General features: G+C 45.7%; 2 protein-coding genes across 3 annotated transcripts; both read right to left on the bottom strand.

The window, feature by feature from the left end:
• Positions 1-14: 14 nt before the first annotated feature.
• On the bottom strand, positions 15-18,764 carry LOC143014223 (uncharacterized). The gene is given in 40 exon segments (XM_076168028.1): positions 15-651; positions 759-834; positions 1,156-1,218; positions 1,337-1,453; positions 1,722-1,885; positions 1,994-2,135; positions 2,634-2,723; positions 2,863-2,999; positions 3,114-3,225; positions 3,319-3,360; positions 3,460-3,507; positions 3,713-3,778; positions 4,132-4,220; positions 4,424-4,501; positions 4,641-4,704; positions 4,781-4,886; positions 5,286-5,399; positions 5,490-5,656; positions 5,866-5,996; positions 6,064-6,152; positions 6,664-6,753; positions 11,693-11,896; positions 11,998-12,163; positions 12,250-12,298; positions 12,376-12,549; positions 12,650-12,762; positions 14,134-14,179; positions 14,281-14,463; positions 14,558-14,718; positions 15,376-15,469; positions 16,383-16,551; positions 17,076-17,150; positions 17,247-17,375; positions 17,481-17,597; positions 17,688-17,831; positions 17,923-18,008; positions 18,084-18,193; positions 18,280-18,394; positions 18,475-18,560; positions 18,642-18,764. Coding segments are annotated over 40 exon segments (4,416 nt in total). The 3' UTR covers positions 15-564.
• Positions 18,765-19,912: 1,148 nt separating this feature from the next.
• fdft1 (farnesyl-diphosphate farnesyltransferase 1) lies at positions 19,913-25,417 on the bottom strand. Of its 2 annotated transcripts, XM_076168055.1 has the most exons (8): positions 25,201-25,417; positions 23,490-23,587; positions 22,447-22,630; positions 22,234-22,362; positions 21,714-21,905; positions 21,431-21,607; positions 21,162-21,314; positions 19,913-21,069 (listed from the first exon to the last, which is right to left on the bottom strand). In XM_076168055.1, exons 1-8 carry the CDS (start codon positions 25,306-25,308, stop codon positions 20,845-20,847), a joined length of 1,266 nt encoding a protein of 421 aa, XP_076024170.1. In that variant the 5' UTR covers positions 25,309-25,417; the 3' UTR covers positions 19,913-20,844. The 2 variants fall into 2 exon arrangements, with proteins under 2 accessions (XP_076024170.1, XP_076024169.1); XM_076168054.1 differs by lacking the exon at positions 25,201-25,417 and having other exon boundaries at positions 23,490-24,118.
• Between the last annotated feature and the right edge of the window lie 2,455 nt (positions 25,418-27,872).

Here is a 27,872-nt window from a genome sequence, read left to right as displayed (position 1 = left end):
TGGAGCGTGATGATGTGCGACAGATTCAAAGACACAATGAAGATTTGCCACAGACTGAAGCTTTTAGTGACATATTTCATCAAGTTGAGTATAAAAACAATATTTATTCCTTTAAACTATTTGAACATACTTATCTTTAAAACTAACTGATACCACACAGATGCACACAGATGCTGCATTCAGGTTTGGCCTTCTCTTCTTCTTCTTCACACTTCAGAGCTCACTGACATTGTTTTCCTTGGATCCTCTGTATTTCCATTCTAAGTCAATCAACAAATCAAATGTTTTCACCAGGAGGTATAATGTGTGTCCTATTCTTTAACAAATTAGATCTCAAATGAACCTATTTAATGTCCAGAAGAAGGGCTACAGAGGTGTGCACGTCAGGTCTGTGTAAACTTCTCTCTTCTCTCTATAACGTCTCACAACACTTTCTAACATCTATCAAATGTTGGACCCATTCAGGTCCAGCAAAGTCTCTATCGGGGTAAACCGAGACCACCAAACTTGACTCTGATCTGGACCCATATTTGGGTGATCTGGGCGCCTCCTGGTTCATTCCGGTCAGTATTCACGATCCCAACCGGAGAACTCCTCCTCGGCTTTAGTCTGATTGTGAGGGAAACGGTCAAAGTTGATGTAGCTCGGGCCCTGAGGGAGCAGAGAGAGAATATGGTGAGGAGAGATTAGAATCTGGCTTCCTAATGAAATTTCGCATGCAGTGGAGCCGTAGAGCTCAGGGCGGGGGTCTGACTCGCCTTGCGTATGAGCCTGATTGTAGGAGCGTCCAGCTGTACCACACGCAACCTGTGCCAATTCATAGTGCCAAACCACCTGCAGAGGAGAAGAATGAGAAATAACAAGCAAATAACTCAGCAAGCACTTTATAATGAAGATGAAACCGTGAAAATATGCACTAATGTTGAACATTTTTATTAATATTGCACATATTTGACCTTTAAATGTTTATGTCATCGTTTCGAAAACGAGAACGGAATTGTTTTGGTTCTCAGTAATGTCCCCTTTCATGTCATCAACCACCAGGGGGCGCTGCAAGCATCATTAATTATGTTCATACCAAAGTTTGAGGTATTGTACATACACACAAAACATATACACATACAGTGTTCCTCACTGCTGAGTTGCCATGGTTACCTGTGATGCCGGACATCTTTGATCCCGTTCTTGGTATTTCCTAACCTCTGGCCCGGCCGAGGCCTGCAAACAAAGACCTCAAAAATCATCATCGTTTTTTTTTTGCTTTTGCACAACATATATTTGGGCGAAATCATAAATCCATTGATGGTTCTTGGAAGTAGTCTGCTGTTCCTCTCACCTGCACAGCTTACTGATGATTGATTTGGCCGCCTCGCTCATATACGGTGGATATTTGAGAACCCCGTCCAGAATCTTAGCGTAGATCTTCTGTGGCTCTGAACTTGAAAATGGAGGGCTGAAAAGATTTTTTTTAAAAAGAGAGGGATTTGTCACTTTGTCCAACTGAATACGAAAATAACCTAAAAGCAGCTAATATTTCAGCACTGCAGACAATAAATAGAGGCGTCAGAGCTGCATGAGGTCTCTGCTGCCCTCTGCTGGTCGCTACAAAGGCTTCACTCATTTATGATTTATTCCCTCAGATCCAACAACATTTCTGTGATTTGAGATTCAGACAGGAACAGACATGAGAGGAAGCAGTTCTTGTGCATCATCATCATCACCTTCCCACAAGCAGCTCATAGATCAGGACACCAAGGGACCAGAAATCCACCGCAAAGTCGTGTCCCTGGTTCTGGATGATCTCTGGCGCCATGTACTCAGGAGTGCCCACGAATGAGTACGTTTTCTCACCGCGCACCATCTCTTTAGCAAAGCCAAAATCCACCTGAAGACACACGCGCACACAAATGATATCCTGCTCATACATGTTGCATTGTTGCCTATATGTATAAAACACACACACACACACACACACACACACGGAGGGACGCACCAGTTTGGCATAGCCCTTCAAGTCCAGCATCAGGTTCTCCGGTTTGAGGTCTCTGTACATGATGTTCTTCTTGTGCAGGTAGGCGTAGGCCTCCACCACGCAGGCAGTGCAGAAGATGGCGATGGGCTCATCAAAACGCCCTCTGACAATTACACACACACACACACACGTCACACACTAATGAACAACAACTCGGACACAATCTGTTTGTAACTCTCCTCTCTGACAGGACGCTGAGGTCCATCAGGACCAAAACCTCACGCAACAAATACATCTTCTTCCCTTCTGCAGTGGGCACATTTGTAACTTGCATATTTAATTTATTTTAATTTATTTAATCTATTTAATCTATTTAATTTTGTGTGTTTTAATTAATTTTTTTGCACAGTTGTTGCTCTTATATGTTGATCGCACCAACGACCAGAACAAATTCCTTGTAAGTGAACTTGACTTGGCAATAAAGCTCTTCTTCTCTACCGGCAGAATGTCTAGCTTGTCTTTGTTTAATCAAACAGGGCCGCCTCTTATACCCGACCCCCATATTCTGTTTGAACAGTGAATACTTCAAAAGCTGCTCTCAGATGTCATTTGTGTGTGCGTGTGTGTGTGTGTGTGTGTGTGTGTGTGTGTATTTTCTCACACTTCTTTCAGTTTGGTCCAGATCTCTCCTCCGCCACAGAACTCCATGACCATGTAGATGTATCGGGAGTCTTTGAAGGCGGCGTGAAGCCTGGCAAAACAGCGAGACGGAGCGAGTTAGAGAGGGATGAAGGGCTGGAGGCCACCTTTGAGCCTAAACATTGAGGAAAGCACCGCAGCATCAATGTGACACTGATTTGCTACAGTCAAACGCTTTGAATCACGAGTACCTGACGATGAAGTCACACTGGATGGCTTTGAGGATCTTCTTCTCAAACATCATGTGCTCCTCCTGTCTCTTGGCGACAATGTGCTTCTTGCTCACCTTCTTCATGGCGTAATACTTCCCATGATTCAATGTGGTCATCTGAAACAATCAACGACAAGAGAAAATGAGTTTAAATGCTGCTCAAAAGGCTACAAACCTCATGCGAATCAGATTTCCCACATTCTCTTCTGTTCTACAAACACACACACGTACCAGCTCCACGTGGCCAAAGCCTCCCACTCCAAGGGTGACGGGGTCTCCTTGATAGCGGCCCTCCTGGTACAGCACCGGGACCAAGTCCTTGAACTTCAGAGACAAGCCGATGCTAAGAGACAAGGACAAGTTTGATCTTAACGTTAACTGTCTCATTGGAGCCACACCAGGCCCGCACTGGATTTGTGTGATTCCTGTGACTGACCTCGACTTCTCTGGAGCTTTTGCCTCCTGCAGCACTTTGGAGCTGGAAATGAAAGAACAACGAGTCAACACAGAGGCAGGACACACCACTAACACACTGCGCCCTGACCAAGAGGTGTAGTGATGAGATCAGAAGACATACTCATCAAAAAGTTCCAAATGTTCCACCGGGATAGTCTCCTCAAAGACCCTGGGGCGGGAAGAGAAGGCATTACTGATCAACCTTTCCATCAATTAGCCAAAGATAAGCCATAAGACAAATACACAGCAGGAGGCAAACAGGAAAAGCAAATACTGAAAGTCCTGGTAGGGACCACGACGTCACTATGAAGACAGGACAAACAACAACAACCTCTTTGTTCACATTTGGCATTTAATTGGACTTTCAGACTTACTCTTTGTCAATGGAAAAGCAAATAACAGGGCCGTCAGCAGAGCAGGTGGCCGTCCTCAGCACCTCCCTGTGCACAAAGTCAATCAGAGCTGTCAGAAATGAAGACAAAACTTCAGAATCTATTCAATTCTATTCTATTCTATTCTATTCATTATTGTGGAATATTATCATAATTTCTCCAGTGCAACATGGAAGTGATGTCACTTTTTCAATATGTAGCCCAGCAAATGGTGCGCTGTCACTTTAAGAGGAGATGTCGTGACCTACGCGTCACAAATTCATGAGCAGTTAAGTCTTCTACTAAATATGGTGGCGTAATTTGTCTCTGGTCTGTTTTGTCCACAGGACAGAGCTGAGTGCAGTGGATGATGTCGGGCTCTCACAAATCTCCCGGGGCCTTTGTTGCGTTGCCGTGGTTACCGTATTAGGGCCTGTTCCCCGAAATGTTCCCCTTTCCCCATCCGGCGAATCTGCTTCTGATGCCCGTTCACGTTCTTGGTCACCAGCACCTGAGGGAGAGCAGGCCAGTCGGAGAGAGGGAGAGAGAGAGAGAGAGAGAGAGAGAGGGGACAGGTAAAGAATACACACAGACACACACACACAGAGAGAAGGGGGGTCAGGTACAGAATACACAGAGAGAGAGAGAGAGAGAGAGAGAGAGAGAGAGACAGAGAGAGAGAGAGAGAGAGAGAGAGCTTGATATCACTGTTACCTCTCCTTTGAGGATGATGTAGAACGTGTCTGCTTCAGCTCCTTCTCGGACAATAACATCTTTGTCCTGGTACTTCACCTGTGAGTGACAACAACAACAACAACAACAAAGAGATGAAGTACATACTGTATTTGTTAAAGTCTTTTCTGACCAAAGTTACCAATTTGTCACCACAAATATCACCGCAAGCGCTTGGATGAGTCACAGACGTACACACCTCCTCCATGGAGTCGATGATTTTGGACAACTGGACGTCATTTAGGTCCTTAAGCGTGCGAGATCTGCAATCCGAAATAATAGAAAGTTGTTAGAAATGAAGTTGTTTTATGCTCCATAAACGTGTAAATGAGCACTGACGTCTTCAAGAAGCCCATGAGCTGCTCGCGTTTCTTCTTGGACTTGTTAGTGATGATGGTCCTGTACGTCTGTCTCTCCATGTACCACAGACGCACTGTCGTCTTCGCTGCAACATCACAAAAAGAAGAAGAAGAAGACGAAGAAGAAGAAGAAACAAATGAGGTTACGCTACGACAGATAATGGAAGAACTTTCCGGCACGGTGATGATTTGATCAAACGTCTGTGTGCTTCCATCTGTTATTGTCTCTGGTGTCACAAGTGTGTATCGAATTACTTCACCTGTGTGAGGTCGGCGCTGGTGTGTGTTTCACTGGTTTGTTTGTGTGTGAGTGAGTGTGTGTGTGTGTGTGTGAGTGTGTGAGAGAGAGAGGTTGAGTTACAGCCCATATGGCCCCTCAGAGATAAACACGACGCACAAAAGACCCCGTGGCACGGTACGTTACACGAAGACGAGCAGTCCTATCATGATATCTTCCTCGTGACACAGGACGGCGCGTCGCTGACCTTTGACCGTTGCCGTGCGTTTGCAGTTGTACAGGATGGCCAACTCCCCAAACACGTCCCCGCTGATGAGGGTTCGAAGGTCGCGGCCTGACTGGGTGACGACCAGCTCGCCGGCTATGGAGAAGGTTAGGACAGGTCACACACAGCATGGAGGCAGTCACACACACACACACACACACTCTCAGAGTCATACAGTAACACTACCTGCCACTATGTACATGCGATCCCCCTCAGATCCCTCTTTAATGACCGCGTTCCCTGGGCTGTAGTCGGTCACCACCAACAGCTCCACCATCATGGCCGTCTGCTCGTCGTCCAGGCGGCTCAGGAAGTCGTTCTTCTGGATCGCCTTGACGATCAGACTCGTCTCACTGGACATGTAAAGGCGACAGAAGAGGAGAGGAAAACTTCTCAATTTAAAGTCCGTGGAAATTGCAGGAAAGGCTCGACAAAGGCACGACTTGTCCTCATATTATTTTGGTGTTAGTCATAAAATCCAGTTTGGACCGGTTCTATTTTGGTAATGATTGTCTGGTTCATTTTGACTGCAGCCCCTAGAGTTCTTCCACATCATTAGGACCAACCTGACAGTCTTCTTGACCCGGCTGCGGGTGATCTCCACGTTCTCAGGAATGGGCTCGGGGGCCATGACAGCCGCTCGGCTCTTCCTGACCTCCGGCTCGGTCTCATTACTGGACCTGGAGGGGAATTCTGAAGCCGACGCAAAGGCAAAGGCAAATTAGAAGGTTAACCGAGTGGGCGTGATGTCTCAGTTAACACACGTGATCATCGTGGGGCTCTCACCCAGGCCGTGATAATGACTCTGGAGCTCCTGCAGCAGCTTCTCCTTCTCCTGGAGTCGTTGTTCTACAAGGATAAACGCAGACAAAAGTATTCACCAGTCTGTCCTCGTCAGCAGAAGTCATCAGTAGTTCTTATAGCGCCACCATTAGGTCGACTGGTGTTGAGCTCACATATCCACCAAGTTTGATTACAGCAGATTGATTGATTCATGACATACAGCACTTTTTTTAAAGAATGAGCCACACCCGCTCTGCCTGTTGTTGTCTTGGCGACGACTCCCCGTGTCGCCCTTCCTGACCCTTGTGGAGTCTAAAGAGTGTTTCAGATAACTGGTACAGTTGCATCATCATTATGGATCACCATCATCGTGTTTCTGTATCAGTTGGACTCGTGCATTGATTCTCGGTTCAGCAGAGCGTCTGAGCATCTCTCATCTTTTCATCCCATTTGGATCGAATTTGGCTGATTGGGGCCCATTGAGACCCCCGCCCCCCCCTTTCCCCTCCCCCCTTGCACCTGTGCCTTTGTTGTAAAGCGCCCATGTAAGAGCTCTCTAGTCACGTTTTGTACCCACCCAGGTCTTTGTTGTGTCTCTGCAGCTCCTGGTTGATCAGACATTGTTTCTCGAGCTGCTGTCTCAGCTCCTCCACTTGCTTCTCCATGACTACAGGAGAGGGGGGAAACAAAATCACACTCTTACACTGTACATGTCAGCAAGTGGGAAGCTGCCAGCGGTGAAGACAGATAAACAGTAAACAAAACAGCAATCGATGGCAGAAAGTTTGACGCGCAGAAACAACGCAGATACAGCGGCAAGGCGTGCAGATACACACTGAAGTCTCTCTCTCTCCAGTGTAACATCAGCATCCAGACCTTTCTTTACCAGGGACCCAGCTCCCACTCCACAGCCTGCACACAGCAAGAGCTCAGCTGAATAATGCAGGCTAATGATGGATGGTCAACAGGGTGCATTCTGACTGCTGTCACACCCTGCCAGCCCCTGCCACAGATCTCTCAGCATACCTACAACACAATGGCACCTGTCAGAATCCTATAAAAACATCCATTTACTGTTGGCTGTGTGCAAGTGTGTATGTGATTACTTTCTCAGCTTGTGTGTTGCTATAGTTATGCTTAGTTTCGCACACACTCACACACACACACACACACACACACACACACACACACACACACACACACACACACACACACACACACACACACACACACACACACACAGCAAACCCCCCCCCCCCCCTCATAACATCTTCCTCTTCCTCTTTGAGTGTTTCCACTGATCTGTTTACAAAAGCTCTTTTAACCAGAGAACTATTTCCATCTGACATGCTAAACATTACCATCAATACAAACACAGGTGCAACGGGTTACCTCGCTAATTTAATGACCCCCGCCCCCCTTCCCCCCCCTACACACACACACACACACACACACACACACACACACACACACACACATCTGCTTCAGTGGAGTCAGCGTCGGTGGAGGTGTTTGACTATAATCACTTTGCCGGTCATGTGACCCAAGTTACGGCTCCCTCACCCTGAACATTGGTCAGATCCCAGATTAGACACAATGTTTCGAGGGTAATCATAAAGTCTGAGCGATAGAGCGACCAGCTGGGGGAGGGGAATGGAAAAATGTTTCCTGTTCCGTTATTAAAGGGGATTGTTTCTTTAATTCGGCTCCGATCGTTCCACTGCCAAAGCGAAAGAACCTTTGATCCTTGAAATCCACCCATGCAGCAATTATGATATCATAGGCCCGACGTTAAGATCTTGCTGGATTTAAACTACTAATGCAAATAACTGATGATTATTCACAAATAATTGGGGCAAACTGGAACATTTTCCATGACAGCAGTATGAGGGAAAGGCAGCAGTGTCATGATACAGATGAAGCTGCAGTACATTGGGTGACTGGATCTGTGTCGCCATAAAGAATAAGCTTGACAGTCATTAAAACTTCATCGCAGTGCATAAAACTTTGCAACAGGAAGTCAAAATCTGCCTCAAGGCTTTTATGATTAAGCCTGTGCAGAGTTGTGCACATATACAAACACAACATTCTCTCAGCTCTCCAGGGAACTTTAAAGGCGGTGGAGCGGGTCAGATGCGTGTGATAACCTTGTGAGCTTACAGGTCAGACTTTAGAGGAAATAGGAACACACATGAAACAGCCACAGGAAATGATTTGGGGACAAGTGTTTCATTTGATTTGTTTTTTCAGACAAAACAAAGGCACGAGGAGGAAAAGTCACATCTCAGCGTCTGTGGATCCATGGAGCAGATCAAATGAGAGGCGTTTTGTGTCTGGATCTGCAGCCTGAAACGCCACACACCATTACATTGCCACAGCAGCGCGGCGTCCATACGGCCTCATGACTAATTCATCGCCAAGTCTAACAGCTGAAGCCTCATAAGGTGCATCGGACTACAAATCTGGAGAGGACACGTGCGTCATGATGCATTCCAGCTCAACTCCTCTATTGCATATTCATGTTACTGAAACTTTTGCTCAATCGTTAGAAATAGAAACAAGCATACAAAGCTGACGTTATATTCTGTAGTTTACCCGCAGAGAAGCCAAAGTCACACTCACCTGTCGGGTTAGTGTGAATCAGGAGAGAAGATGAGCCCGTCCAGCCTCTGAAGGCCACATGGGAGCCCAATAATCACAGCAAACGGGCCTTTAAAGATCCAATCTCACTGGATACACTCTGCTGTGACCTGGGTCTTGTTGACCCCAGACAGGACACACCTGTGCGCACACACGCGTACACGCACGCACACACACAAACATGCAGTCTCCGTCTGCAATCTCACTTGCATTACTCAATCTCGCACCGCCTCACACTTTCTCTGCTTACATTGCAGTGTGTCTACTCTTCTGCCTATACTATTTTTACTCCCCTCTCCCTCTCTCACTCCTCTCACACTCTTCCCTCCTCTCTCTCTCTCTCTCTCTCTCTCTCTCTCTGTCAATCTCAGCAGCTCCAGTGTTGAATCATTAACCATACCCCCAAGGCTCCTCCCATCACACCAGGTAGAGGAATACAGGCTGGAGGAGGAGGAGGAGGAGGAGGAGAAGGATAATGACTTGAAAGAGGAGCTGAAGTTGGGGTAAAACAATACAGTAGTGTTCAACATGCAGCATTTAACCAAATTGTTAGTCTGGTGCTTCTTTGAACACACTGAATGTTAAAAGAAGAGAGATTTGACACTGACTCACATTAGATTCCGACCTATATTGTACTTAGTGTTTATGTACTGTAGATGAGGTCATATTTTGCTTGCACATTCCTTGCTTTGTCCTCCTCGAGAGCCACATTCACTCACTTCTTTCCAAGCCAGCTACCAGAGGGCAACGAGGACACCAACAAGCCGATCATATCTGCAGCCGTTGGAAACAGTTGACTTAATTAGGTTCCATTTTTCCACACAGAGTAAATGCAATTGGATGTTTTCCAGGCCGTGGTGTCATTAAATCAATCTAAATGAGGCTGAAGGCTTGGCATTGTGACACAGGGCGTGGGCTTTTATTGTGCCCGGTTAATTATTGATACTGTCTGGTTAATCAGCGACATTAATGACACGCCATCCAGAGATTAAAGAGCTCGGGATTAAGTGGGACAAGGCGTTTGTTATGACAGTTTTTCCGTGGCATATATCATAACAATGCAGGATAAACACTTTGCTGTTGCCGGGCACGACCGCTCGCAGAGATCGCAGCCTTGTTTGGTGCTTACAGCTGAAGCAGAAGTGACATGAGAACATTTATACAGCTCATTTGCTCAACAGATATCTGTGCATCGATCAAAGTAGTGTTGACTATAATAATAATATTAATAATAATAATAATAATAATAATAATAATATTAATAATAATAATAATAATAATAATAATAATGATGATGTAATAATAATAATAATAATAATAATAATAATAATAATAATAATAATAACAATCTTTATTATCTGTTTTGGTGTTGAAGGCAAGTGAACATCACAGGCATCACATCTAAAATGAATTGATTAGTTAGTGAATGCCAAATGTTGGCGCGAACATGAAGGACTGATCTCAAACTGACATTGAAAAGCTTTTAGCACCACTAGAAACCATGTGACATTTAAAACCCTCCTGTTCTCCTCACATTTACTTACTTCACTTACAAATCTTTCATCCTTGGGGTTAATTTGACCCCAGCAATTATAACCTTCAGAAACTGATTGTTATCCAAGCTTATTTGTCAGATACTTTAAATAAATAACTCGCTTTAACGCTTTAAATAAAACAAATTCAAGCATAAGCACAATTTCAAGCATTTAGAAGGAGCCAATGTAGGCTTGCAAGTAGGTCACATCCAAATGTTTCCTGCTGTCTCCATACACTCGCCTAAGCATATCCTTTTCGATTGATGGTGTTATGAAGAGCTCAAATGCTGTCTCGGACACGACTGACAGGCATTTCTGGTGGGCCCTGGAACCATTTTGATTACATTAGCAGTGCAAGTCTACCCTGTTGTTCAGGTGGGCAGCATAATAACTTTCCTTTTTAAAGAAGTGACATGTCTGCTGGTTGTTGAGAGACAACAGGAGAGTCAACACTAAGGGTCTTATTCTGATCAGAGGAGGATGCCTCAAAATCAGGGTCCTCCTCAACATTATCCTCTGTCTCACACACATTCTCCTATGTCACTTTCATGGTCAAAGAGCTGTGACAAAACTTCATTGACAGGTTAAATGGGTTAAGGATAACAGGAGGGTTAAACATGTCCCTGTAAAAAGCCAAGCCAATCCACTGTAGCTATACCTGTAACAATGACATGTACGTCACAGAGTGATAACACAGTTTGGCACAATGATGTGCGTATAACATTGGTCATTTATACAGAAACCTACTTCTTCAACATTTAACCAATTTGCCCTTTTTAGTTTGAATAAAGAAATGCATAATCACTTAAAGGCATCATGGAAACCATCAATTACAAAACCTGTTTACTGCTCATTTTGATTCAGTAAGAGAAAGAAAACAGGGATCCATTCATAAATTCCTCTTTTCATATTTCAAACGGAGTAATTCTTAGAATCCAAGCCAGCATTCCACCAACAATGTTTTTCTTGTTCTTCTTGTTGTTTTTTTTGTTCTTGTTCTTGTTCGTTTCTTGTATGTAGATCACACAGCTGCTTGTCTTGAATTGTTTTGCAATCGTTGTTTTTCACATTTGTGGAAACTGTAAACTTTATCTTTGATTGAACAGTGAAAGAGAATCAAAGACAGCGAGGAGGTAGACTGAGAGTGCAAAAAAGGATTTGTCATGCATTCATAAAATTGCATAATACTGTAGCGTGTGTGTGTGTGTGTGTGTGTGTGTGTGTGTGTGTGTGTGTCGCCATCCAGAGTCACTTAGAGGTTCTGTTTCTTGGAAGCAAACCTGGACTAGTTGCAGGATTTTGCATGTTAATTTTTTTAAATGTCATGATGAAAATGACTCAGCCCAGGGGTCACTGAGGTCACCAGTCAAGCTCTGCAAACAAACACAGTCACCAAGGGTGACAGACGGCAAGAAAGCCAGAGAGGGGGTCAGTGTGGGGCCTCCTCCTTGATGCTACAGGCTCTCCTAAGGTCTCGGGGGTGTTCAATTGCTGCTCGGATGAACTGTTCAAACACACGTTCCGGGTAGCCCTCGCCACGAGGAAACCAACCCTGCAGAAAGGCGATGTGTCCACCATGTTTTGTCACTAACAGGGCGACGTTGGACAGACGCTGGGCTAGGGCAACTGGGAAGGCTGGGAAAGTAAAAAACACAGTGGAAGGAATAAGGAAACGCTCTGAGAATGTGTGATGGACAATGATTTTCTCCTTCATTCTGCAGATCACATCTCCTCACCACTTTTGGGCGAGAGGGGGTCATCAGCGGCGTTGAGACACAAGATGGGCACTGCGGTCCGGGCGAGTTTGTGGCGCGGGCTGGCATCTGTGTAGTAGTCGGCCAATGACTTGTAACCAAACATCACAGAGGTGAGGCGCTCGTCAAACTCGCGGATGGTCCGAGCCTGAGGGACACGGAAGAGACCAGGATGAGATCGGAGAAGGATTCACGATCAGGACAGACAGCTTTAAGTAAAGGACGGGCCCTTACCTTCATCACGGAGTCGATGTCCACAACTTTCTCCAGAACCTTCCTGTTCCTGTTTGAATCAGATGACATATTTGTTAAAGTGATGAAAAATCAAACAACAGATGAAATGGTCACTTGTGGTCTGACCTGTTGACAGTGTGACGCAGGCCACCTGTGAGGTAAAGGTTGAAGAGCAGGCAGTTGATCGGCTCTTCCACAGAGGCACAGGCCACGTGTGCGTCCCAGCAGACAGAGAGAGTGATGGCTGCCTCCAGCGCCGACTCGGGGCCCTTAAGTGCCAGGTAGTTTAATAACAACATCCTGGGTGACGCGCAAAACGATGAAGTAAAACAGTATAAGAAGATCAGAAACACAGAAAGTGCGAAAGTGGAAACGGCATGACAATGTACAGCCAGCTCACCCTCCCATAGAAACTCCAGCACCGAGCAGACGGGATTGTGGGTAGAGCTCTTTGACATGAAGGATCACGCGCTCAAGATCTGAGGTGTTGGCGGCACAGAAGGTGACGGGCGTCTGTGGAGGGACGTAGCATCGTAACGACGTGGGGATTAGCTAGCTACAAGTACAGAAGCTACTAAATCCAGTGGTGGGCTGTCAGGGATTAAGCTATTGATTGATTGTACCCTAACCCTGTATCAAATTATTTCCTATAGTCTATTCTCTTTATTTCATAGCCTCAGAACGAGATTTGGCGGGCTGGCCTTTGTGTTAAGAGTTTTTCTCCAATCATATTTCAGCCATAATGTGTCCAAGAAAGAAATCTGCCCTTAGGCCTTCAGAATCAGCAATGCGGTCGCCTGTAGCTTAAAGTCGGAAACAAAACTGTGGCGTTAACCAATCAGATTTCGAGTTGGCGACAACGGGCCAGCTAGCAGGCGTACCACAACATTAGCACGTGCCCAGCTTTTAATTGGATACGCACTATTGAGAGGCAGAGCTAATACTTGAACGAGCTAATTTGTGTATATTTCTACAAGCTGTTTTTTTTCAACCCACAATGGCTGAAGGAGGAGAAGAGATCGATTTGGTTGCAGATATAATTACAACGCCATTTTTTAAGACAAACTTTTCAGGAAAAGATAGACATCGTGAGAAGAGAACTGCCAACCCCGACGCTGGCAATCCAAGCGATCTTAAATTTGGTAGTTTAACACTCTTAATTGTAAATGCGGATTGATGCGATTTGTTCTAACCTACATTGCTGTTTGACATCATCCTGTAAGTTCTGTATGTACCCTATGACTTCATTGCAACTCCAGCCCACTTGTATTTTACCTCATGGTCTATGTATAAAGTTCAACAACAATAGTAGGGATATCACAACCTGCCTCCCTTCTCTCTATCTCTCTCTCTCCTCTTTCCCCTCTTTCTATATAAAAAATGATGTCCAAAATTCCCATCACCTGTATGCACAATGTCATGTACAATATCTGCTTCAATAAAAACATTGCAAAAAAAAAAAGTAAATGCGGATTTGATTATAAATGCTTCGGAAATATTAATATAACTCTGTTGTACTTCTTGGACTACGTTAAGATGATGCAACGCCCGGTTATACTGCGTTTCTGTCAAAATGTATAGTTTCCAGAGCCATGCCGTCATAATGATGGTATTAAGAGTTGGAATAATTCAGGTAGGACTGTGTAGGACATCACCGAAGGCCTAGGTGCGAAATGCACGGGCCGCCACTGACCAAATCCACTACTTTTTCAGTAGCTTGACAGTATCAGCTCTTTCTATATGGCCATATAGTGGTGTAGCTTCCCAATGTAGCTTCAGTGTAGCTTGAGGCTGTTCTACTGCCAAGATTCAAGCGTCCATTGACTCTGACGTTTGAAACAAAAACAGGACGATGACTTGACTCTGTACTACGATTGTATTTACCAGCAACTCTTCCTCTCCGTACCCTCTGTTGTTGAAGACCACACACCTGGAAAAGAAACGGTGAATGAAACCTAAACCAGAAACCTCTCATGTTTCCCCTTGGAGACAACTTCAATTAAGAATTCATTTCTGGGTAGTGGGCCTGACCTGTAGCCACATCGGGTGGCCTGGCTGACGATGTGGCGCATATAGGGCTCGCGACTGTTTCCCGTGAGGCCCGGGAGGAAGACTACGGTGGGACGAGTGCAGGAGTCTGGGTAAGCCGCACTGGCATGATTGTCGGCCCAGTCGAGGGAGATCTGACCGCCGTCGGCTGTGGGAATCAACTCACTGAGGGAGACAGAAAGCAGGCTGGATGTCAGACAGCAAATAAGGGCATTAGAATTAAATACTTCTCTGAGTGTGACAGAACAAGGGAACCTACTTGCGATAGTCAATGAAGGGTTTGGACTTGATGAAATAAACCACCAGGGTTTGTAGTCGACCACCCCAGCACCACGCGGTAGGACTGAAGCGCTCCCTCACCACGGGGCAGCGCCGGAAGAGGAAAGCTCGGTATGCATCACCACAAACAAGGGCCGGAATCTGAGAGAGAGAGAGAGAGAGAGAGAGAGAGAGAAAGAGAGAGAGAGAGAGAGAGAGAGAGGGGAAAACGTGGATGTACAGTCAAGTCAAAAACAAAATAGTGGCTGGAAGAGAAAATAATGCTGGTAAAACAAGAAAGGTGAGATGGAGGACAATTGCAGCCAGTGTGTGAGTTTGTGAGCTAAAGAGCTTATAGGGAACCAAAACACAGCAATATTACGTGACAGAAAACAAAACAGTATACCTCTAAGTATAGTGTGTCATGTTGGACAAAACTGGACACAGACAGTGTGGTACTTTGGAATTGGGACATGGGTCATCAAAGATTATGTTGATTAATGATTAAGCTATTGATTGATTGTACCCTAACCCTATTTAACATTGAGGCAGAACCACATGCCCACCAAGAGCGACCAAAGAGAATTATTGTTTTGTCCCATAAAATTGTATTTTAAATGTAAATGTTAAATGTGATGTCATTTTATCATAATACGTAAAAAAAAAATGTTTTAATTATTTAATGAATAATCAAAATTTAAATAAAAGGGGAAATAAATAAAAGGAGAAGTGAGCTTACTATTTCCTTTAAAATTGAGTTTGCCAGCCAATAAAATGAAATAAAATACAATGATAAATTGCCGCTGACTGACCTGACACTTCCGGCCCCACAGGTAATAGAGAGCGGCGGTGAAGGTGCAGAGTAACACGGTGTACGGTCTGTAAACACACTCCTCATATAATCTCCAGAAGTCTACAAGTGGCAACAGCATGGCAGAGATCTAACTTACTACCGCGCAGAGCTGCGAGAACGGAACAATGACTGCAGGTCCTCAAAGGCACCATGTACAGAAATGATGCATTCACTTTCCTCCTCCTCCTCCACCTCCTCCTCCTCCTTCTCCTCTTCCTCCCGGTTTGATATCAACCTGTACTGGGATCCGTCTGTTTATCTCAGGTAAGAACATGACGTTTACCTGACAACAACCAAAGATCCTGTGTTAAAGCGAGATGTTTCACCACAGGCATGAACTCGGGTCTCGAGTCTTCTGTGTGAGAACGAGCAGGCGTTCGTGGAAAATCGTCAGGAATATGAATTGAGTTCTTGTCACGTCAATCAGTCAAATCCATATATTTGTTTTGATTCCGTTAACTGATACATACATACACGTGTAATAAATGGTAATTGCTCGGACTTCCGACAACAATCAAAGATCCTGTGTTTGAGCGAGATGTTCCACCTCTGGCCCGAACTCAAGTTAGTGGGGGGGGGACGGTGGACAAGCAGGTGTTATGAAATAAAAATCCTCAGGAATGTAAATTGAGCTATTAACAAATCAATCAATCAAATCTGGATGTGTGTATTACGTTTTGTAAACTGATGCATGCATGTGTAATAGATAATAATGACTCTGACTTCCACGTTGCACGTTTTTGCTCTTTGCTCCTTGCTTTGACCTAATTGAGCTTTTTTCTTTTTTCAAAACCTCAAGATAAAGTAGGCTGTACTCCCACGTGAAAAAGGACAACAGGTCAACCTTAGATACCCTGGAAGACAGCTGAGAGGCCGATCAAACATGTGCCGGCAAAACAGCTTTGAGCCCTTATCACTGTGTGTGTTCATGAAGTCAGAACTGTTCATTGAAATCATTTCATCACACCATCACCTGACATATCCTGGCTCATGTTGGACATTTGTGATGTCTATGTCGAGCGTCTGTTCACCAGGCACGGACGCCTCTTCAGTGCAGATGGGCTCCTCCTCAACAGGTCTGGAGAGAAAACACTCCAGGACCGTCACTCCCTTTGGCCTTCGACACCCATCTGCCGCGCATGCTGATAACACGGAACAGTGTGACCTGGAGACACTTCACTCTCTCCCACACTCACACTGCCTGCTGCAGCTTCAGAATCTATCTATCTATCTATCTATCTATCTATCTATCTATCTATCTATCCATCCATCCATCCATCCATCCATCCATCCATCCATCCATCCATCCATCCATCCATCCATCCATCCATCTATCTATCTATCTATCTATCTGTCTATCTATCTATCTATCTATCTATCTATCTATCTATCTATCTATCTATCTATCTATCTATCTATGTCTATGTCCTTGCTCACTGTTGCCCTCTACAGGTTAAACACTAACTGTGTATCCTTGCACAAACAGTATTTCTATTAAAGTGAAGTGAAGTTTATTTAAATGACATTTTTATATTTATATCCATCAAATACAGAAGTACAGAAGCCTTTATTTCATCATTTTTTCACCTTAAGTCTCTCCATATGTGTATTTAAATGTTATAATCTCCCAAAATGCAGTAGTTATGACTTCTTGGTTGGTTGATCTAGTCGTGTGGGCTTCCTGCCACCACGCCGGACTCTATCATACATTCATCATTTCCACGTTTGATCTTGAAGAAACCTTAAACAAGAAAACAAGAAATAATGTATTGAAAGGCAACATTTCTTTACCACTATTGCAACATGTGACACAATAGGAAACACAGGGATGACCTACCGTTGTCTCCCCAGTCAGCGTTCCAAGAGTTGGCAGCCAGCCAGTAGGGGGTGCCGTTCTCCTCCCCCCAGCCCAGGATCTTAATGGCGTGGCCCCCCAGCATATCCCCCGTCACATGCTGGTAAACACCTACAGGGGAGTGGACACGGTACATGCATGTCAACTATGTGCTCATCTGGAAGCCCGTAGTGAGTAATGACACAACATTTGTTTGTGACGTAATCCAAACCTCACCAGTCTTGTACTGCAGGAAATCTGCGTAGACGAAGAACGCTGCCTCCACAGGCCCGTTGCTGAGCAGCTCGGTCATGATCTGCTCGGGCTGAGGGGGGACGCTGTATGCTCGCCTACCTGAGGAGGAGGAGGACGAAGCCAAAAATCACTGGGAATGCGTCAGAAATAGGACGGGAAAGCTGTTGTAGATAGGAAATGTATGAGTACCAAAGTGTTTGTCTTTCTGATAGGATGGCGAGTATCCGTCTACGCACTGATCCACACACTGTGGCGTGTCCTCTGTGCCTTGACACGGAGGGCGAGTGCCGTTCACGTGATGCTCGCAGGGAGCGATGGAATAGGGCCGGCAGCCTTTCTCACACACAAACAAACCGATTTGAATGCAAACTTCAAAGTTAGCAAAGATCTGATTCCACCTCACGTCCCCTGATGATGAACCTACCCATGTTGGACTCGTACAGTCCTCCTGTCACCAGACCGTCAGTCGTCCAGAATTCCCAAGCAGACATAGGATATCCACCAAAACACCTAAACCCACAGACGTGTGTGTTATTCAGGGTCCCCGTCTGTGAAGGCGTAACCTTTAGACCTTGTTCTACTCACCCCATACCGCATTCAGTACAACAAGACAGCAGGTCTTCAGCAGAGATCTCCACAGAGACGTTGCTCTGGATACATATCCTGTCAGATATGGCCTCAGCCGCCCCAAAGGCCTGAGGGGAATGAACGAGGAAATCTTTATGCATTACGTTCTTCCCCCTTAGGTGCACTTGTTGCTATCCTGGCTCGTGTGTCTTACCCAGCAGGAACCACAGGAGCCCTGGTCTCTGATCTGCTTGATGGTGGGACAGTCTGGCCACTGCTGACGAGCATCAAAGCTGTCTGGAAGCGAGATTCCTTCGAGGCTGTGAACACTGGACAAGAGAAGACAAGAATTTGGACACATTGATGAGACACACACACACACACACACTGTCCTATTGCTTCAACTTACACCTCAGGCAGTCTGGGTCCATCCATTACAGTCCCACACAGTCCCTTCACATAGCTGATGTCAACATTACGGAAGTTCTGTCCAGCCTGGAAGCAAGAATGAGTGGAGTTAAGAGATTTCACCGAACTTGGCAGCAGTTGTGACCTGTCGGGAACAAGTAAACTCGCCTTCCATGTGGTTTTGGCCTCGTTGATGAAATCCACCATCTCCGAGGAGAGAAGAGGAAGAGGACGGCGGGCCGACGTGAGCGACGCGGCCAGGAGCACACAGAACACAGCTACGCCACGCATCCTGAGAAAGAGGAGTGAACACCTGCACCAGGGTGTAATGTGTCCATCAGTACACAGTGGGGAGAGATATGCTGACTTTACGAGCCATCAGCAACACGTTTAATCAGCAACTCTACACGGCAACTTGAGGGTAATTATGATTTGGATTTGACAGGATTTCCCTCTGAACTGCTGCTTTAATCACATCTAATACACAAGCTCTCTCTTCTCCATCTCTCAATCCCCTTCTTGTTTTAATGTCAACTCAAATTTTAAATTGAAATAAATACAGATAAAATATCTATCTGTCTATTTAATCCCAGGACCATTTGAAGTTGGAAGATGTTGCATTTTTTTTTTGCTGAACATACAAATACGTAGATTCATGACTGATTTAATGTTTTGCTACTTTTCAGATACACAGCTGACACACGCTGAAATGTGTGTGAGAATTATCCTGTTTTAATTATTCTATTACGATTGAAGAATAAGAAAATAATGTTGCTGAAACAAAGTCTTTCCTCAGCATAATACAGTATCCGGCACTCAGAAAAGTATATTATTTAAATCTTGTGTAATTTGACAACAGAACAAAAAGATCGTAAGTAACTTCAGACCTTCATGATACACACACACACACAGACACACACACACACACACACACCAGGAGAAAGCCTATGAACAGACTCAAAGGAACAGAGTCTTATAGAGCAAATCTCCAGCTTTTACCTGTGTTGTTCACCGATTGTTCTTCTTAAAAAAATCAGTTCCTGTTCTAACTCTCCTGTTTATAAGCTGTCAGTAAAGGAATCACATGGCCGTGTCACACATTCATCCATATTAAACCTCACATGACTAACAAAACGTCCTTTCCAAAGGTTGACAGACGCTCATAAAACTATGACAACGTAAAGTCTGACAATTACAATTAGAACATATATCATTAAATCCATTCTAATCCACTTATTTGTCTATAAGCTCACATGCACATCTGCTGTAAACACAACAAAATAAGAAATCGAAATAAAGACAAAGCACAGCACATTATATATGGACCTTTGACCTGTTGTGCGATTGTGCGATCATATCATTTTACACTCTGTAATCTATAGAAATCATCTACTGGTGCCTCATGAAGTCTCCAAAAAACAATAAACCAGTTTAGATCCTTTCACTTCTTTATTATTTATTCGCTCCGTTATGTACAAATCAAAAATCTCACATTACATAGCAATGTTTGTAAGCTCTCCTTTGGTTCCTCTCCTGCTCTAACCTCTCTACTCACCAAAGCTGCGTTAAGGACACTTAGCGATCTCAATACGCACGTCTGACACCAAACGCATCAGCGGCCATGAGTTCATTATTTTCCTTTTGTTCATTTAAACGCACTCAACAATGAGTGAATCCAGGTCATGTGGCACAGTGTTGATGCACTGCTGTAACATTTCATCTGATGGAAAAGACAGATTTGCACTTTTTTAAGCTCAACATGGAAAAATAGAAGATTTGTAAAATGATGACCATGAGTTTATCTCCAGGATATTCAGTTCATTCCTATTTCTTCATATCTTATTCCTTAGAATGTTCCTGTTCCACTTTCCTGATTCATGTCCACTTTACAGGCCAATGAGGACATTTTCACATAGAAAGTTGTATATTTATCAAACATATACCTAATTCATTTAGGAACTCATTTTCAATCCAATAGACCAAAACAAATCAAGCCAAAGTGAAAGAAAAAACATGATGGACACAAACATCAAACGACAAACAGTCCAGAATTGTAGTGTAACTGTATACTAATGACCACAATACACAACACTGTGTGTAAATATTAAATCCAGATGCATGACAGACAACAACAAATCACTATCAAATTAATGACGTCAGCTTGCTACCGGGTGCTGTTTCATGGTGAAGACTTGATACATCCATGGTCTATGCCCCTAAAGGCCGTAGCAAAGAGAACAGACTGGGACAGCGGTGCCCCAGATTCCCCCAGTCGCATGAGACCGAGACCTCCAGAGGGGCAGTCTGGGTCTTCTTCAGTCTGAGTCCCCAGGAAAAGGTGAGAGCCAAGAGGGTCAACGTGACCGCTGGGTTATCCCTGCATGTCTCCAGTGTCTTGTGCCTGTGCTGCCGTAGTGCTGAGGTACTGCCAGCTGAGTGCGGCCAGCAGCATGGCGGCCGACAGATACATGGGCGAGAGGTGGTGCGTCCTGGAGGCCAGGCTGGACTGAGACAGGGACGACTTCTCCAGGATCAGCCCCAGGATCTGCAGAGTCTTTTCCCGCGACGGGTCAGAGAAGGAGACCTTGTGTACGATCTGTGGAGGAAGAAACAGAGAGTTTGTGTTAAGGGGCTCTGATAGAGGTAAAACACACACACACACATACACACACACACACACACACTTACCTCCTGGCTATACTGGGTGATAATGGTGGTCACCGCTCTCATGTTGGTGGCTTCCATCATGAGCGTGACCGCCTGACCCTTTCTGATCTTCACTACTCCCTGGAACACCATGGGGTTGTTGTAGCAAACTGCTAGTGTTGCTATCGCCATCACCTGGACAACAGTGGAACAGCACAAATGTAAGAGACGAGGTCATCAGGTTTATCTAACAAGCGCGATTGTTGTTCTGCGGTGAATGTAAAGCGTGACCTCTCAGTCTCGGTCCGTACCTGTGGAATGGCACAGAAATTAAAGACGCTCTGGTTGCGCAAGCGGGACAGGTAGGCGACAACATCGGGGACGTGGCGTAGGGCATCGGTGACCAGCAGGTTGAGACAGGACAAGGCCGACTCCAGCTTCTCCGGCTGGGCCAAGTCCTCCAGCCGACCTGCAAACTGGCTCCACGCCTGCAGAGGTGGGGAGGGAGAGAGAGAGGAAGATTAGGCATGTGGCTCAAGGTCACGTATGATGCAGGACTAACAGTAACGAGAGAGGGATAGAGCTCAGCCTCACCTCCTGTGGCCAGAAAGCACGTCCCTCTTGCGTGTCCTCTAGATAGTCCCGGATGATGTTGGTCTTCTGGAGGAACAGGCCCATGGAGTTGGCCAGCTCGGTGTCCTGGCCCACCTCGGGGTCCTCCAGCTCGGACGCTGAGAAGAGTCGGGACAGGCCGATGCCCACCAGCCCGGCCACATAATGGCAATACTGCACACACACACACACACACACAGGAGAAGCCAACTTGGAGTCAGCAGCCACAGACGCAGAGCAGCTCGCAATTTATGACGTTACAGCCGAACCATAAACTATGTCAGAGAGCTATTTACACTCAGCAACCATAAAATAGAACCTGTACCATCTCATGCGGTCCAATGCTGTAATAAATCCTGACGTTGTAAATCCTATTATGTTCCGCTTTGGTTGGTTGGTTGGGGGCTGGTTGGATGTTATTTATGGTGTTGTTGTAGAGGATGCCGTTGTTTTTGAAAGACTACGTTCTTCCAGATCAATGCCATAAAGAACCAACACTCACCTGATCCCATTCTTTCATGGATCCCACTTTCTTCTCCAGGAATTCCGCCATTCCCACTCCCATACGGAAGCAGATATCTGAGATGACGTCCCTGTATTCCTGGGCGAGGTTTCTGAACTCCAAAGATATCTGGAATACAAGACGTGAGGAGTTAAGTGAGGTTATATCCGTCTGTCTAATAGGTAAAGCATCATCAGACGAGGCAATACTGACCGTGGGGAAATCCTGCAGGACCTGCCGATCCTTCTCCTGGCTCTCGGTGAAGCACCAGTCAGCCTGGTAGAGGTACGTGTGGAAGTCATTCAGCATGGGCACCTTCGCCTCCAGCGGGATGCTCATGTCATCCTCCACCGTGTCCAGCGCTCGCAACACCAGGTAGAAGATACAAACTGCATGTCTGAGACAAGGACAAGAGACAGAATTATGTTAGAATGTTGTGTTGACAATACATCCGAGACGTTTCAATTACTTAAGACGATCCAAACACGTAGATGTTGGCGTGCAACGGCTAGCTGAGAAGCCGCTTTGTCATTTCCGAAATTCCAACTACAGCGAGCGTGTCGGAGCAGATCTAAATGTAGAGGATTTCCTTTGACTGGGGGTAAATAAAGTGCACACACACTCACGGAAGACACGCAGCTGTTATTCCTCCACTGGCATTTCTGACCTGCATGCTGGGCTTAAAATAGACACAGTGGAGCGTTAAGATCCCCTGAGGTTAATATGTCCAATTTCCTTTGAATCCTTCTTGCTCTTCCATCAATCTCACCTCACCAAAAGTCACATGTGGCGGATTGTTTAAGTTATTTGTTTTCCCGATCAGATTTAGAGCTGCAAGCATTGGGTTGTTGTGTCAACAGAGCCGTTTTCTTTACATCACTAGTGTTTAGTTACTCTTCTTCGACCCAAAACACAATGTTGTCTGTTCAGCTGCAGTGCATTTTGGTCTATGAAGGCTGTTGTCAGTGAGGAAATGACGGAGTGCCTCTTCCTCTTCTACACTCGACTTGTTGCAGCACAGTGGGTATGTTTGTTGAACATTACTGCAAAACTAAAAAGTGAATTCTGCCTGACAAACTCCTACAATGTCCCCGATTGATTGATACTTGTTGTTGTCATAGGATCTGAAAATGGCGACTGTGTGGGTCTACTTTGCCCCATTTGCCCCCACAATATTCAACACAGTTGATTCAGTGGGCTAGAGTTGAAGTGAAGCCGCCCCTGTGACACGCCTCCCGCCTCCCGCTGCAGCTTACCTCAACTCCCCGTCCAGCGCCTGGATCACAGCTGCAAAACTGCGGCTGGTTTGGTTGAGGTACACGTAGCAGGTCCGCAGACTCTCGCTCATGGACTCCTGGCAGGAGAAACAGAAGAAAGCCGGGTGTCGGTAGGAGCCTACGGGTCTGAGGGCGCAGGAGGATCGGGCGGCCCAGCAGCTCTCCTGCAGGCCCCGCTCCCCCCTCCTCAAGCCGGGGAGGACGCACCGAGGAGCGGGCCCGGAGCTCCGTGGCGCCACCGAAAGAGAACGCTTGAGCACGGCCAGAGTGACTGGACACTTGTAGCAAACTCCGGCCATGCGAAAAAACTCTGCGGCTATAGGGGTACGGCGTCCATTACGCACGCACGGACCGAGGAAAGTTTTGAAGCGTTGTAAGCCCGAGTAAAGGACGAGGGAGGTGAGTCGCAGAAGGAGGGGAAAGCCTCGGGAGGGCGCGAGCAGGAGTGTCAGACGAGCGCGTTAGCTAATCTACAAAAGTTTTCCCCGAACCGGATGAGTGCGCGCGGGCGTTACGCAGTGTTTGTAGATCTGCTGTTATGATTCGACACACGGCAGATTTGGTGACACGCTTCTCAGGGCGACTCCTCCTTCTTCTGTCAAAACAACGTAAACACGCCCCCCCCCTGCGCCTTTGAGCCTATTTTGGCAGATTAACTCGTCAAAGTCCGAAGTGGAAGAGCAAATAAAGTTTATGAACAACTAATCAGCTCCTCATGTGCTTTAATTATTAATTGTGTGGTCTTTAAAGGGAAAACGTAAGGTTTATTGGCAAAAGTCAGGGCTAATACGCATGCAACTGTGTGTTATTGTTTTTTATTTGAGTCAGCCACCATGTTTGCCGAGTGTCAACATTCCAAAAAAGAACTGATCTGGGCTGAGTTACTGATAGATTTACGCTTCTCGGCACCTGTGATCGCAGTCTAAATCTTTAAAAAACTGGCATCCATTTTCATAAGAACTTGAACGGTGTAAAAAAACAGAAGTGACTACTTGTTTGAGGAAGTGTATTCTACTGACATCTAATGGGCAATAGCGAGAAGGACATGGGGATGCCCAATTTGCATTTGATACTTTGCTGTCAAACATTTTTTAAGTATATCATTTCCTGGAGATACTCTAATTCACTACACCTATTGCTGTCGTTATAAATCATTCTCTGTCACCTCCACTCTTGCCTGGACACGATGGAGGCCATTTAAGGACTGGGCTACTGCAGGAATGCTGCATCCTCCTTCTCGTCAAAATAACCCCCAATGAAGATTCACGTTCATCAGATCAGTTGGCACCTCATCCGGTCACGTCCTTGTTTAAACGCGTGGATTAGCCGTCAAACACGTGCGCAGCATCCTCGCCACACTGCAGCAAACCCCACAAAGCTCATTATGTAACGTAAATCCAGCTCGATGGTGATCTCTGCCTGCACTACCGGAGCCAATACAAGCGAGGACCACAGATCTAGATCAACTGATGTTTGTCGCGATCAACCGCTGGACTACGAATAATAAACTGGACATCCGATGCAAATAGTAGCAGGAAGTAAACATAACGTAGTTGTGCTTGTAAACGGGTCCTGTCGTTGTCGCGGATGCTGGTACACTGTGTGCTATTCGAGCCTAGATACGTATGTGCAACTGCAGCGATGCATCCTACGTGTTTACCTCATGTATGTTTACAAAACGTTTACTCACATAGTCCAACTTGGGCATGACGGTTTGGCATCTTCCCATCTTGAACCTGAACAGATTGAATATTTCCTCCGGATGTCCCAGAGACTTCAGGATGTCCATGGTGCTCATCTTAACATGCACGGCGCTCAGTGTTCCTCTATCCCGACAATGTGCTTTGAAAACCGGCTGTAATTGTCTTCATTCGAGCCGAGACGCAGCAGCACCATGTACAGAAAACCCTCACTCAATCACCGGCGTCGTCAGATCGACCGACGCCTCTGATTGGTCAGAGCGTCATGAGCTCAGACCTCAACGACCAATGAACGCGTAGAGCGTCTGGTGTGATACCCCGCCCGCCGGGGACCGAGGCATCTGATTGGCTGCTTATTCATGCGCGAGGGAAAGCGAACCTGCATACCTGCTGCTGAAGTTAGGTAATAATTACAGAGCAGTTTCGAGTTACCTGTGTTCTTTATGCATTTAGACAAACTGTAAGCTTCTATATTAAACTCATTTTGCCTAAAGATTATTGTTTAAACCTGCAGTGTGTCTATGTCTTAGGCTGGCCGTCTTAACCCCCCTGAGTCAGGATCTGGGCCAGAGGACTGAGATAAGCTCAAACATCCCATCAGCAAATCAGGAGAAGATTTTAAGCTCAGCAGCGAATACACAGCAACCCTCCTTTTGTCTGTCTGGCTGGCTGGCTGCTTATACATTCACTAACAACAAAACTGGGTGCCAGGTTACGATGTCCCTATTATTCCTTGGGGCTATACAACAACAACATAGGCAAACACAAGAGAGACCCAAATGGAGAGAATGATGAGGGTTACTGTTGTACCATAAACACTATTCAAATCTATTTAAATTCATTCAAAATAGACAAATAAGATCTGGTTGAGAGTATTAAACCATCTTGTGAAGTAGCCTGTACTGTGTGCATGCATGTATGGAAGAGTGGAAGTCAGCAACATCAACAGAAATAAGTCAAACGTTCAGGGGAGAAGCTAGATGGTAAATCCTGCAAGCACACGCGTTCACATAGAGCTTATAGAGCTGAACACTGTAATGCTGAATACTGAGACAGGTCAGCAAAACTGCATGGCCATGATAATCAACTCAGAGTAGACTATATCATCAAATTCTTCTCCACAAGTATTTAAGAGCCTCTATTCTATACTGGCTCTATTGTATCTACATAAATAAATCTAACAGATGAGTCTAAGCTGCACTTTTAATTAGATGTGTGTCAGCCTGCCTCAATCCTATCAGGCTATGTACACTGGCAAGAGGTCTCTCTCTCTCACTCTCTCTCTCGCTCTCTCTCTCTCTCTCTCCTGCTCTCTCTCTCTCCTGCTCTCTCTCTCATCTGCTCTTCTCTCTCTCTCTCTTTCTCTCCCTTTGATTCCTGCTGTCTCTCCTGCTCTCTCACTCTCTCTCTCTCTCTCTCTCTCTCCTGCTCTCTCTCTCTCTCTCTCTCTCTCTCTCTCTTTGTTTCCTGCTCTCTCTCCTGCTCTCTCTTGCTCTCTCTCTATCTCTTGCTCTCTCTCTCCCTGCTCTCTCTCTCTCTCTCTCTCTCTCTCCTGCTCTATGTCTCTCTCTCTCCTGCTCTCTCTCTCTCTGCCTGTCTCTGTCTCTCCTGCTCTCTCTCTCTGCCTCCTGCTGTCTCTGTCTCCTGCTCTCTCTCTGTCTCTCTCCCTCCTGCTCTCCCCTTCTCTCTGTCCTGCTCCTTCTTTCTCTCTCTCCTGCTCTTTCTTTCTCTCTCTCCTGCTCTCTCTCTCTCTGCCTCCCGCTGTCTCTGTCTCTCCTGCTCTCTCTCTGTCTCTCTCCCTCCTGCTCTCTCCTTCTCTCTGTCCTGCTCTTTCTTTCTCTCTCTCCTGCTCTTTCTTTCTCTCTCTCCTGATCTCTATGTCTCTCTCTCTATGTCTCTCGCTCTCTCTCCTGATCTCGATGTCTCTCTCTCTCTCTGCCTCTCACTCTCTCTCTCTCTCTCTTTCTCTCTCTCTCTCTGTTTCTCGCTCTCTCTCCCCTCCCCTGTTGCTATATGCAAATTTGCACACATACACACGGGAGATGAACTGATTGAGCTGACTGTGTACCTCAGATGGTGACCTCATGTCACCATCTGAGGTAACAGGCTCCAGTCCAGCTCTTTATGTGAGGTCAGAGCTGAGGTCTTTATGTGAGGTCAGAGCTGCAGTCTGAGGGGTAAATTTCAGGTGAGTAGAGTAAGAGCTGAACTAGCTCAAAGCAGGAATGTATTACTTTCAAAAACATTGTAAGCTTTATGTCAGACTCAGAAGTTATACTGCAAATCCTCAATTTTCTCATTCACACCCCCTATACCAGGGGTCGGCAGTGGCTCCCTGTAGATTTGAAGTTCTGAGCTGACATTGTTTAACACAGGGGTCGCCAACACGCCGCTCGCTAGCTACCAATCGCTCACAAAGCGTTTCCGAGGCGCTCGCCGAAAAGTTCAAAGATTACGTCCATTTGACAACACATCGTCACTTGGTAAAGCTGTTTAAATTTCTATCCAATCAAATTCAAAAACATTCATTTGGATGCATTTTAACAATTGTGACAACATAAAGGCAGAATGCAGAATTTGCAGAATTAAGCTGTCATGTCGAGCAGGGTCCACAAAAAACCTTCACAGACATGAGAACTGTGCATCCAACAGTCCAGTTGGA

This window comes from Genypterus blacodes, unplaced genomic scaffold, assembly GCF_046128005.1.
Source record: "Genypterus blacodes isolate CSIRO-AG114 ecotype Tasmania unplaced genomic scaffold, CSIRO-AGI_Gbla_v1 ptg000185l_1, whole genome shotgun sequence".
NCBI lineage: Eukaryota > Metazoa > Chordata > Actinopteri > Ophidiiformes > Ophidiidae > Genypterus > Genypterus blacodes.
This window is presented reverse-complemented; position numbering and strand designations above follow the sequence as displayed.

Coding starts and splice junctions, on each gene's coding strand:
- fdft1 (XM_076168054.1), bottom strand. CDS start 23,809: ATGGCCGGAGTTTGCTACAAGTGTCCAGTCACTCTGGCCGTGCTCAAG. Junction 22,631..23,489: donor GCGCTGGACGGGGAGTTGAG/GTAAGCTGCAGC, acceptor TCCTTGTCTCAG/ACATGCAGTTTGTATCTTCT. Junction 21,315..21,430: donor ATTTCTGTGCCATTCCACAG/GTACGGACCGAG, acceptor ACTGTTGTCCAG/GTGATGGCGATAGCAACACT.